We start from the raw sequence: 13251 nt of genomic DNA, 5'->3' as shown, positions 1-13251 counted from the left end.
TTATTCTTTTTTCTTTCCTTTTCCTTTTTTAAATCCAATAAGCATTAAAAAAAAATCCTATCGAATACAGTAGGAGTTATTTAGAACACAAATTTGAAAAAGACCTGGTTCCTAATCAGTTTAGTGAGAAAGGCAGATATATAAAATATTCTAACTCAAGGCAGATTGTAAAAAATTTAGTAATGGAATACAACCATATGGAGGCATTAATTTCACATACAGGATGTGTTGCAGTGAGATGCCAGGCATTTTTTTTTAGAATCAGCTCTAAAGTCAGCTCTGCCAATTTAGCTCTTGACAATTTAGACCCTTAGCTCCATTCTATTGGTAAAATAAGGGTCGTACTATTTATCTTTAAAATTCTAAGATTGTCCAGATGATTACTAAAAATGTAAATTAAGTTCCAGTAAACAATGGCCGTTCTCATTTCATCAAAGGAGGAAGGTCAGGCGGGTATGGTTATACCTACTTTTGTAAATGAGGAACTAGAACTCCAGCGAGATTAAGAGATTTAGTTGAAGCCACTAAACAAGTAAGTGAAGAAGCCTGGCACAAATTCACTTATCTCATGCTTACTGTTTTTCAAATGAATTTGGGGGAATGCCTAAAAATGAAATGAATATCCAGGAAAGTGGGATTTAAGTAAGGTCTTATCTCCGGAGAGGTGACGGAAGGAGAGCATTCCAGATAGGGGGAGGAGCAGGAGTAATGGCGTACGTATAAGGCGCGTTTGATGAACTGCCAAAGCCCGCTAAAAGTAGAGGGGGTTCCGTAAGACTAAAAGAAAGGCTCCCTATGGTGCCCTAAGTTAGCATCAAGCGGATGCAACAAACTTAACCACATACACAACCGCTTAAAACCAGACTTTTAAGCACGCCAGGTCCTCACGGAGAACGGCCCAGCCCCGCCTCCGGAGGCAGGGAACTACGAAAGCCGAGGCGTAGCAAGCCTATCATCACTGCGGAATCCGACGAAGTCTTTCTTCATTGGTGATCCTCTGGGTGACGTCATGCTCGCCGGGCCAGCACAGGAAGAGAGTGACGTGATTGGTTGGTGCTGGGACGGCGGGCGGTGGAGGGCCCTGGCGAGTCTTGGTTTCAAGCCAGTGCTGGACTTTCCCCTTCTACGTTTCGAGGTCGAAGGGGGCTGCCGGGGGAGGGGAGCTGGCTCGTCGGAAACCTGGATATGGTTCTAAGGGCCGCGGGGTTGAAAAAGGGTGACCGGAAGTGATCTTGGGACTGACCGGAAGCGAGGCCTGGAGGGGAAAGGGAGAGCAATTCCCGGGAGGGAGGGGGCTTCCAGGAGAAGAGGGCTGAGGGTAAGGTGCGAAAGCGGCGAGGGATCGCCTGCCAGGTTGCAAGCCGCTGCTGCTGATCTGACTGTGGAAAGCAGCTAGCGACCACCACGAGCTCAAGAGGGCCTCAAAGGGTGGGAGGGTGGGAGACCAGGGCTGCTACTTCTGGGCAGTCTGGAATAGCTGAGCAAAGGGGACCTCGCGCTCCGGAGAGCTGGGCGGGAAGGTTTTCGGAAGCCGGAGTAGCTTAAAGGCAGGGAGCCGAGGGCACCGGAGATTAGTTGTGCTGACAGTGCCAGTCGGGTTTGGGGGTAGCTGGTGGGCACCGCGTGGAAGATCTTGGTTTGGAGTTTTCTACAATCTTGCCGCTGTTGGGTAGATTCACTCTCCGCGCCTTTGTGCAAGAAACGCTGTCTCCTGGGGGCAAGGAAGGCGCCAGGATGGCCTGGGCTCTGAAGCTGCCTCTGGCCGATGAAGTGATTGAATCCGGGCTGGTGCAGGACTTTGATGCTAGTCTGTCCGGGATCGGCCAGGAACTGGGTGCTGGTGCCTATAGCATGAGGTGAGTGAGATTTTGTCAGACCGTGCATCTTCTTAATAACAAAGGCAGGATGGAGAAAAAAAAAGGTGTATAGGGTTAAAGAAGCTGTCTTAAGTATTTGGGGAAAAGGGACTTACTTCTTTTGTTGCTTTGAGTAGTGTTGTGGAAGAAATGGAACAAGAGATTGTAGGCAGTGGTCAAATCTATGCTGGGTCATTGGAAGAAGGAAGAATGGCCCTCAATTAGCAACCAGATGAATGTTCAGAAGCTGTTGTGCCAACGTGGATGACTTGGAGGCCCATGGTGTATGTTTAGGTGTGGGTAGATTGTCCTGGGCTTATGTGAAGATGGGACCGCCCTGAGCATGTGAGGGATGTACTGGGAGTTGGGGAGCTGGGGCTTAATTAGTATTGGTTGACTGCTTGTTGGAACCAAATGTGAGACCAAGAAGTCCACACTTCTGTGTCCTAGCACTATAAAGTTTTATTTATTTATTAAAAAATGTTTTTGTTAACAAATCTTCACATACACAGTCTATCCATAATATACAGTCAATAGCTCATAAAATCATCATATAGTTGTGTATTCATCACCATGATCATTTTTAGAACATTTGCATCACAACAGGAAAAGAATGCTTTCCTTAATTTTAGGGTTTCTGACTCGTGAAACTTGAGCTGTGAAATGAAAAAGTGGTGAGAACTTTTAGATACATCTAGACCTTCAGGAGTCAAGACAAATGTCAACGATAATAAAAATTTCCTTTGAAAGCAGCATCACTTCCCTTCTAATTTATTAACATTCGTTGGTTTATCTCATCTCCCAGCGTAGTTTGTTTTATTTAGAGATGTGCAAGAATCGTGTGTGGAAATGTTGAAACATTTGTATTTTAGAATTAGATGGAATATACTTGTGTTTCCTGGTGCAGTATATGGCTTCATCTAAGTGAGTCAAAAAAAGACTTTAGAACTTCTCATTTTCATGGGGTTTATGAGTTTATAGAGGAAAGATGCCTTTTATGGGGAAAGTAGATAAATTTTGCCTTCAGATAGAGAGATCCTTTGAGAATTATGTAGTGTAAGGTCTGTTTCTCTAGCCCTCTTAAATAAACATTGACTTCATTCACTGAAGTAAAATGACGAGGTAGAGATGACGGCTTCAGCATTTTTAGGAAAATTTACTCACAAGTAGTAAATTTTGTTTACTATTAGTAAATAGAGGCTACCCTTGTATTAGTGATTTTCAGGAAAATTTCTACCCTGCAGTGTACCCAATCTTGAGAAATTCAGTTTGAGTTTGCTTGTCTTTGTTTACATAAGTCTCACTATAAAAATAGAGATTAACTTGGCCTAAAAGTAAATGCCCTAAATCCTGAGCTTTGCAGATCAGTATCTAACATAATGTTCAAACAATATATGCAGTCGTTCATGCACAGATTACTGCAGTGAAAAGTTTGGTTTGGTCTAGGTTATCAGAATTTAGGATAAAAATGATTGCATGTAACTGTACTTATTAAGAAATAGTTAATATCAGGAAGCTCTTGTGCATTGTGCTATGGCTACTACCATATGTTGTATACTACATTTGAGTGCTTTCCTATGTCATACCCTCACAGGTGTTTATAGAATGGCTTGCATAGTTACACATTTGGAATTTTTTTCCTGTATCAAATCAGTAACAGTTTTTCAAACAACATACTTTTCTGAAAATACATTGTAACAACATTTTAAGTATTTTTTCTTTGCTTTTTTTCTCCTTCCTGGTTGCGGTGCATTTTGCCCTTGTTGCTGTTCTCGATTCTTGCACACATTACTCTTCTGCCTTTGTATTAATTAGACATTGGTTCTCAAATTTTAGTATTCATAAGAATCATTTGGAGTATTTATAAAAATACAGTTTCCAGGATACCATCTCCAGTGATAGTCTGAGGCACAGTGTGATTTTTAAAACAAATTCTCTAGATGATTTTGATACAGGTAGTCCAGAGACCACATTTGGAGTAACACTGTCTGTCCTAGTTGTTATACAGAAAGTAAGTGGTTTTTTGCTCTTTCTGTTTTTTTGTCTTAATAAGTCCTTGTGATCTTTGCTACTACCCGCCACCAGTGATCTCTGCCAACTGGCTCTGTCACAGGCTCTCTTTTTTCTTATCCCTTTATGAGGGAAAATGATTCCTTTGATAATTTGTTTCATAAAATATTTTATGTAACATATCTGCTTTACCTAGTGCCCTTGTTTTCTGCTGCATCTCGTAAAGGTTGTCTTTAAATCTATCAATTTATATTTTATAAAGATTCATTTTAACTGGACTTCAGTTTTTGATTCTTCACCTGCTGTTTTCGTAAATGGGCCATTAACATTCTCTTTACATGTTTATACCTAGCACAAAGCACAGTAAAAGTAAAGGAAATTTGCTGATAACTTTATGCTAAGTGGAAGAAGCCAATTCATAAGTTTGTCTGTAGCCTTAATATTTGATACATTGGACTAGATATACAATCTGTGGCACACATTTTCTTTCTGTATCTTAAATATGTTACTCCATTGTCTTCTGACAAAGCACTTCTTTCACAAAGTCTGACACAGCCCTATTTGCTTTCCTTTATGAATGATTTGATATTTTTTGCCTAGATGTCCCAAATCCCAAATTCCTCGAATGTATCTTCTTTTGGGCCATTCTGTGTTGATTTCCTCAACTACGTGGTATATGCTTTTTGTATCAAGTTTCAAGTAATCTTTTATTTCAGGAAATTTTTAAAATTATAATATTTAGTATTTGTCTTGTTCAATGCCCTAGTTTTCTTTGGGACTTCTTATCCATGTGTTGAACTTTTTTTTTTTTTTTTTTTGCCTCTGTTCTATATTTGTCACTTTTTCTTAAATCCTGTTTTGTCTTTCTTTATACTTTTTTTTTTTTTGCATGGGCAGGCACCAGGAACCAAACCCGGGTCTCTGGCATGGCAGGCGAGAGAACTCTGCCTTCTGAGCCACTGTGGCCCTTACTTCTTTTTTTTTTTTTAAAAATTTCTTATGTGGTAAAATGTGCACTTAAAAATCGTGTTAATTGGGTGTGCAAGGGTAGTTTTGTGTTAGAATTCTTGCCTGCCATGCAGGAGACCTGGGTTTGATTCCTGGTCCAGGCACTTCCCAAAAAACAACAAACAGCAAGCAAACAAACAAAACAAAAATTCAACAAATGGTGCTGCAATAAAGGGGCATGGAAAACTAATGAAATGTGACCCTGCCGTACAGCATACAAAGAAAAAAAAATCATGTTAAACATTTTAATGTACCATTCTGTGACATTAAATACATTGACAGTGTTGTAAAACCTTTACCACTATCAATTTGCAGAACATTTTCATCATCCCAAACAGAAACTCAAGCCCTTTAAGCAATAACTCCCCATTCCTCACCCCCACCCCAGTCCCAGGTAACCTGCATTCTAATTGTTGACGCTGAATTTGCATGTTCTAATTATTTTATATAAGTGAGATCATGCAGTATTTGTTCTTTTGTGTTTGGCTGATTTCACTCAACTGGATGTCTTTAAGGTTCATCCACATCGTTGCACATGTCAGAACTTTATTCCTTTTTATGAATGAGTAATATTCCATTGTAGGTATATATCATGTTTTGCTTTTCCATTCTTCAGTTGATGAACTATTGGTTTGCTTCCATTTTGGCCATTGTGAATAATGCTGCTGTGAACATCAGTGTGCAGGTATCTGTTTGAGTTCCTATTTTCTATTCTTTCATGTGTATACCTAAAAATGGAATTTCTGGGCCATATCATAATTCTTTACTTTCTGAGGAACCTCCAAACTATTTTCCACAGTGGCTGCATCATTTTATTTCCTGCCAACAATGTACAAGTGTTCCTATTTCTCCAAATCCTTGTCAGCACTTGTTATTTTCTGTTTTTGTTTGTTTGTTTTTAGGTGCATGTTCTGGGAAATGAACTCTGTTTTTTTTTTTTAATAGTAGCCATTCTAATGGATGTGAAGTGGTATCTTGTGGTTTTGATTTGCCTTTCCCTGGTGGCAAATGATGTTGAACATCTTTTTATGTGCTTATTGGCCATTTATATAGCTTCTTTGGATAAATGTCTCTTTGAGTCCTTTGCCCATATTTTAGTTGGAGTTTTTTTGTCTTTTTGTTGTTGAGTTGTAGTTCTTTATTTATTCTGTATATTAAGCTCTTATCAGATATATGGTCTCCAAAAAATATTTTCTCCCATCCTGTAGGTTTTCTTTTCACTTTCTCGATAATATCTTTTGATGCATAAGAGTTTTTTAATTTTGATGAAGTCCCATTTATTTTTTTCCTTTAGTTGATTATGCTTTTGGTATAAAATATAAGAAATGACTGTCTTTTATTCTTATTTTTCTGAATGTTTTTATCAGGAATGGATACCTGTTCTGTGTCATATTTTTATCTTCATTCTATTAATGTGGTGATTTTATTAATTGATTTTCTTATGTTGAGCTATCCTTGCATGCCTGGAATAAATCTCACTTGGTAATGGTGTGTAAACCTTTTAACATACTATTGGGTTTGTTTTGCCAGCATTTTGTTGAGGATTTTTACATCTACATTTATAAGGGATATTGGTTCTAATTTTCTTTTCTGGTGCTGTCTTTATTTGGCTTTGGTATCAAGGTAATGCTGACCTCAATAAATTAGTTAGCAAGTAGTCCCTCCTCTTCTGTTTTTTCAGAAAATTCATCTTTAAATGCTTGATAGAATTCAATAGTACAGTCATCCACTCTCAGGCTTTTCTTTGTTGGGAGGTTTTGATTACTAATTCAGTCTCTGTTGAGATTTTTCTGTTTCTTCTGTAGTCACGTTAGGTAATTTTTATATTTCTAGGAATTTGCCCATTTCATCTAGATTATCTAATTTACTGCTGTACAGTTGTTCATAGTATTATTCTCTTACAATCCTCTTTATTTCTGTAAGGTCTGTAGTAAATCCCCACTTTTGTTCTTGCTTTCTGTTACTTGTCCTCCCTTTTTTCCTTTATCAACCTGGGTAAAGGTTTGTTGATTTTATTGATCTTTTCAAAAACCTACTTTGGTTTTGTTGATTGCTCTATTATTTTATATTCTCTATTATTTATCTCCACTCCATGTTTACTGCTTTCTTCCTTTTGCTAATTTTGGACTTTATTTTGCTCTTCTTTTTCTAGTTCCAAAGATGTGAAGTTAGGTTATTGATTTGTAATCTTTTATAATGTAGACATTTACAGCTAATTATTTCATTTCTGAGCACTGCCTTTGCTAAATACCATACATTTTGGTATGTTGTGTTTTTGTTTCATTTGTCTCTAAGTATTGTCTAATTCTCTTTGAGATTTCTTCTTTGATCCGTTGATTTTTTTAAAAGTGTATTGTTTAATTTCTACATATTTTTAAATCTTTTTTTTCCTTTTATTTATTTCTAGCTTCATTCCATTGTGGTTGAGAAGATACTTTATATTATTTTAATCGTTGTAAACTCATTAAGATTTTATTTGTTCCCTAACATGGTTTCTCTGGGGGAACAGTCTTTGTGTACTTAAGAAGAATGTATAGTCTGCTGTTGTGGTGGAGTGTCTAGGTATGTCCATTAGATATAATTGGTTTATAATGGTGTTCACGTCCTGTGTTTCCTTATTGATCTCCTTTCTCAAAGCTCTATCAATTATGCAAAATGATGGATTGAAATCTCAAACTATTACTGTAGAATAATTTGTTTCTTCCTTCAGTTCTATCAAATGTTATGTCATATATTTTGGGGCTCTGTTGTGAAGTTCATATATGTTTATAATTATTATCTTCTTGTTGGAGTGAACGTCATATCTTTTTTAGTCTCGTAGACTTTTTTGACTTAAACTCTATTTAGTCTGGCAATAATATAGCAACTCCAGCTCAGTTTTTGGTTACTGTTTGCATGGAGTATCTTTTTCCTTTTATGTTAAACTTCTTTGTCTCTTAGTATCAAAATGGGTCTCTTTTAGACAGCATATAGATGGATCATATTTTTTCATTCATTCAGCCAGTATTTGCCTTTTAATAGGTGAATTTAATCTATTTACATTTTAGGGAATTATTGATAAGGAGGAATTTACCTCTATCATTTAGCTGTTTGTTTTCTGTATGTCTTGTATGATTTGTTCCTCCAGTACCCTACTACTACCTTTTTTCAAATGTAGTTGAATTTTTTGTACTGTACCATTTTGATTCCATTCTTCTTTCCTTTTCTCTGAATTTTTATTTGTTAGGTGTTTCCTTTGTAATTACAATCAACGTCTTAAATGATAACAACTCAGTTTGAATAACACTAACTTAATTTATACTTTATCTGAGTATAGTGGAGAGCCACCAAAGATTTTGAGCAAAGGAATAACAGATTTGTTTTCCCTTTCAGTCATTTTCCTTAGGCAAGCATAACTTTACATAGTTATAACTGTTGAAAATAATTTTATATTGTATTTTATTTAACTGATACAACTTTTTTTCTTGCTACACAGCCTTTGTATTTTTTATTTTTAATGGCTGTATTCCATTGTTTGGTATATAATTTAGTCGGTCATTTTTCTTTATTTTTCAACATGTACTTCTTGTTTTTCACTTTTTTTTTGCCAGTCCTTCATTTACTTAGGATTCACTGTTTGTGTTGTGCAGTTCCTTGGATTTTATAATTATTTTTATTCTAGTAACATATAACCTAAAATTTCCCCATTTAACCATTTCAAATATATAATTCAGGACTGTTAATTACATTCACAATGTTGTTCTACCATTACAACACTTTTATATTGATATGGTAACTTCTTCATAAAAATAGGTTTTAAAAATGTCAATCATTTTTTCACTTATGCATGTGGTAAAATATTTAAACTGTATGAAGGGCATAAAATGAAATGAAAAGCAAACGTGTTCTTATATAAATCTATAGTCCTACTTGCCAGAGATTTATTATTGACAACTTACATGTGTTCTTATATACTCCTAAGAATTTTTAAAACCATTTTTAAATGAAAATAATGCATGAATATAGTTCAAAAGAAATCAAACCATACCAATATTTATTACAAAAATCCTTACCTTGTTCCTGAAAGTTAGCAAACTCTTGACTGTTTCTTTTTGAATTTCTCTCTGTATTTCAAGATAATATACTTAAACTGCTGTTTACCCACTTGTCAATTTAAATAATTTTCTATAACTTCTTATAATGATGCTTGAACTTTCTTTCATTTCCCATCCCTGTAGCTCAATATAATTATATTACAAATTTGGGTTGTATCAATAGCCAATGTTTTTATTATGATGATTGGATAAAAGTTAATTACAGAGCCCCATATCAGCACAGTTTTTCATAGAGTTAATTGCTACTTAGATTTGTTTGTGCTTAGTTTTTTTCAATATACCTAGTTTTCAAAATGCTCCACAGATCTATCATAAGACATTCATTATTTTCTAAATGGTAAAATATATGAGATGATCTGTGAATTTCATTTCTTTCCTGGAGACCTCTCTCCTAAGCTCTAACTGGGCTGGTTGCTCTCTACCCACTGCACAGCTGTCATCCTGGGATTTCTCAGTCATTTTCCTGTGTTTGATCCCATTTCTTGTTTCTGTGTTGCTCTTGGTTTTCTCAGTTGTTCTGACAGGGTGTTTTACCAGTGATTTCCTGTCAAAGGGTGCATAACAGGTTGTGCCTTTTTTTTTTTCTTTTAAAAATCTTCCAGGTCTAGAAATGTCTTTATTTTGCCATCTTCCTTGATTTATAATTTTATTGAACCTAGAAATTCTGGGTTGAAAATATTTTTCCCTTGGAAATTTGAAGGCGATGCATAATTGTCCTTTAGGTTCTACTGACGCTGTTGAGTTTGATTCCTTTCTTTTTGTATTTGACCTACAGGCTTTTGTTTTGTTTGTTTTTGTTTTAGTTATTTAATTATGGGGTCCTTTTAAAATGGATACTGTTCTAGGGAATTTCTTCCTATCTTTTTATTAATTTCCTTTCCTTAATTTTCTCTCTGCTCTCTTTCTGGAACTGTTACTTGAATGATAGAATGTCTGGGTTGAGTCTCTTATCATTTTTATTGTTTGTCTGCTCCTGGTCTTATATTTTACTTTCTGAGAGATTTTCTTGAGTTTATTTCCTAATTCTTCTAATGAATTTTCTTTTGCCAACATATTTTCCAATGCTCTTTTTCATTCTCTTATTCTTTTTCACAACATCTTGTTCTTGTCTTATGAATGTAGTATCTTATTTCTCTGATGATGTTAATTATTGTTTTTTTGTTGTAAAGAAAAAGTTTTGTTCTCTGCATCATCATTCATAGTTTTTTTTTTCTGTTGTTTCTTTTGGTCATTTTCTTTCATGTTAGCAGCATTCCTCAAATGACCAGTAACATTTGGTTGTCCTTCGTTATGAGTACAGTTGTGGCTGATTAGAAGTGAATGAGATGGCTTTTTTTTGAGATGGTTTTTTTATTGGAGGACTCCAGTATGGCAGCATGTAGAAGTTTGGGTTTTTTTTCCCCTTCCTCAGAGATCTTTTAGTTCTTAGGTGAAGACACTTTAGGTCTTCTGCTTTGGGGGCATATGCTTAGTCTTTTGGCTATCTGGGAACATATTGGGAGAAGGAGGCTTGGGATTGTACATTCACTTTGTGCTCTTCGAATTAAATTTCCCTTTCCCCATCTCTCAGTATTCTTAAAGCCTCTTTAATCTCAGGCTTTCTGCCTAGGTTAGGGAGTTTCCTGGTAGCACAGGGAGAGGTGGCCTCTAGACAGTCTTACTCTTTTCCTTTCTATATTTTCTCCTGTTCTCTGTAAATGCTGAGCCTCACTAGAGTTTGCTGGACAGTCCATTTGCCATGTTGTCAGTTTAAAAAAAAAAAACCTTCTATTTTGAAATAAGTTTACAGGACAGTCGGTAAGAAAAAAAAAAGCAAAAACCCAAGAACAACTATACAGAGGACTCCTAATATACCCTCTACCTGGATACCTGGATTTACCAACTTTTAACGTTTTGCCACATTTGCTATATCATTCTGTGCATCTATTTATGTATGTATGTATCTGCCTAATCTTCTAAACATTTGAGAATATGTTGCATATATCCTGCTTCTTGAACATGTGATACTCTTATTTCCTACAATCTAGGATATTCACTTAGAATTAAGGATAGTTTTTTTTCCCACAAATAACGTATTTTTAATAAAATACACCATTCTGTTGACATAAGCTAAACACTTGAAACCTATTAGATATTAGGTAGTGCAGTTAGAGGGTAGTATTTGATTTAAAAAAATATGAGTGTTAAAAAACAGATTTTAATCTAAACTTTCATAGTGAACAAACATGAGTCTGGAGTTACCATACTTCATAGGACTATCATTTAAACAAGATTAACCTATAGGAAACAGAAACCTTCCAAACTCAGGAAAAAACTTAATTTTAAAATCTGTAAAATTTTTACAGCTTAGGAAAAATACTTGGTTCCATACATGTTGGTTCATTTAACTAAACTTTTTTTTAATTTAATTTTTTTTAATTGACAAGTCAAAACAACATACAAACACAAACATTCTTAACATACAAACATTCCACACATGGTGTACAATCGGTGGCTCACAATATCATCATATAGTTGTGTATTCATCACCATGATCATTTTTTAGAACATTTGCATCACTCCAGAAAAGGAAATAAAAAGAAAAAACTCATATATACCATACCCCTTACTCCTCCCTCTCCTTGACCACTAGTAATTCCATCTACCCAATATATTTTAACCTTTGCTCCCCCTATTTTTTTCTATACCTCTTACCACTCCCTCTTATTGGCCACTAGTATTTCAATCTACTCAATTTGTCATTTAACTAAACTTTTAAAGTTGTTTCTTAATTCTCTTACATATAAAATTATTACATAAGGAGACAAAACATAAAAAGGGGTGCATAAGGAGTGTTTATAGTAAAAATTATTTTATATAATTTTTTACTTTTTACCTTGCACATATTAAAATATTATACTCAATGTCAATTTTTCTTTTGTATTTCTTTGTTGTATGCCTTGCATTTCTCATATATTAATTATATAAGTAAAACATGCTCATGGTAAAAATATTTTATGATCTGTAAGTAAAACAGACAAGTATAGTCTGCTTATACTCCTAATTACAGTCTTCTAAAAGGTACTCATGCTAAATTTTTTATTATGTGTTTTTCTCTAAAAAGTTATATGCATTTTGAACAAAGATCTGTGATATAATTGGTAGATGATTTTTTTAGTCATTCATTATATTTTCATGCCTGAGCATGATTTTCAGTTACTCAAAAACATGTTGATATGCAAGATTTTGTCTGCAAATAGATATAGCTTCTCAAATACGTAACAATTCCACAACTTATGACATTCTTCAAAAGTATCGATCTGCTCAAGACAATATTGTATTTTGTGCCAAACAGCCTTTTAATTTCAGTATGTGGAATATAAAACGGTGGGCGTTCATGTTTAGTTGGATCACAAGAAACAATAGACGTGAGGTACTGGCACCCTTTTCTTGTCGAGGCGACATTGTATGAGCATAGCATTCCTGAGCACCTGGATTTACAGTGGCTAAGCTCCTCTGTCCCAAATCCTGTCAACTTGGCCAATATTTACTCTGGAAATATAAAAAATGCTACAACAGTATAATGAAATGTTCTCTGAAGAACTCTTTAATCCTTTGGCTCTAAGAATTTTGGCAGTTTGTTTTTTGATTATGAAAAATTCTGCTCTGTAAAAAATTCTCAAATCCCCAGTTCATTGATATCCACACCAACTATGCTGTGTCCCCATTCTGCGAGCCATCTCATCTTAACTACTTTTCCACGAAGAAGAAAAAATATCCTGAGTCCACTCTTGCTGTTAAGAAAAGTATCCAAATGCTTCTTTAATAAATTGATGTCCTTGTTCTTGGTGAAACAAAATGTGTGGCTCACCCACTTTTCTTGCCATTCTTCCAGAGTTAGTACTTGTTTTTTTTTTATACCTCACTATCTGGATACTCATTAATTTTGAATAAAGTTCTTGTATTATTCATAATTTTGTAGACACCTTTGCCTCACACGCAGATATCTTCAAGTTGCTTTTTTATCAGTAGCAGAAACCCACTGGTCGTTATCTTTATTTTCTTTGGGCTATTCAGACTTTCCATAGAAGGATTTTCCAATTCCTGTGTTCAGGACCGTATCCTTGGGGCCACTGATCTCTTCAGCCACCCATTGCCTGCCCAAGTATGGTTCTTAAATTCAATAAATTTAACACTGATATAAACCATAAATGTATATCCAGTTCTTTCATTTGTTCTAATGATGCCCATTATTAGATCCAGTTAGGGTCATGTATTCTGTTTAATTGTCATTGTCTCTTTGG

The 13251-nt window shown here is 35.3% G+C and overlaps 1 protein-coding gene and 1 pseudogene across 1 annotated transcript in view; one reads left to right on the top strand and one right to left on the bottom strand.

Annotated features, from left to right (window-relative positions):
- The first annotated feature begins 1003 nt into the window (after positions 1-1003).
- Positions 1004-13251, top strand: part of TFCP2 (transcription factor CP2) — a 131425-nt gene continuing 119177 nt past the window's right edge. The window contains exon 1 of the mRNA XM_077170918.1: positions 1004-1856. Within this exon, the coding sequence (XP_077027033.1) occupies positions 1735-1856 (122 nt within the window). The 5' untranslated portion in view covers positions 1004-1734. The remainder of the gene's footprint in view (positions 1857-13251) is intronic.
- Positions 12160-12919, bottom strand: LOC143690207 (thiopurine S-methyltransferase pseudogene; annotated as a pseudogene).

The sequence above is a fragment of the Tamandua tetradactyla genome, chromosome 7, assembly GCF_023851605.1.
Source record: "Tamandua tetradactyla isolate mTamTet1 chromosome 7, mTamTet1.pri, whole genome shotgun sequence".
Taxonomy (NCBI): Eukaryota; Metazoa; Chordata; class Mammalia; order Pilosa; family Myrmecophagidae; genus Tamandua; species Tamandua tetradactyla.
This window is presented reverse-complemented; position numbering and strand designations above follow the sequence as displayed.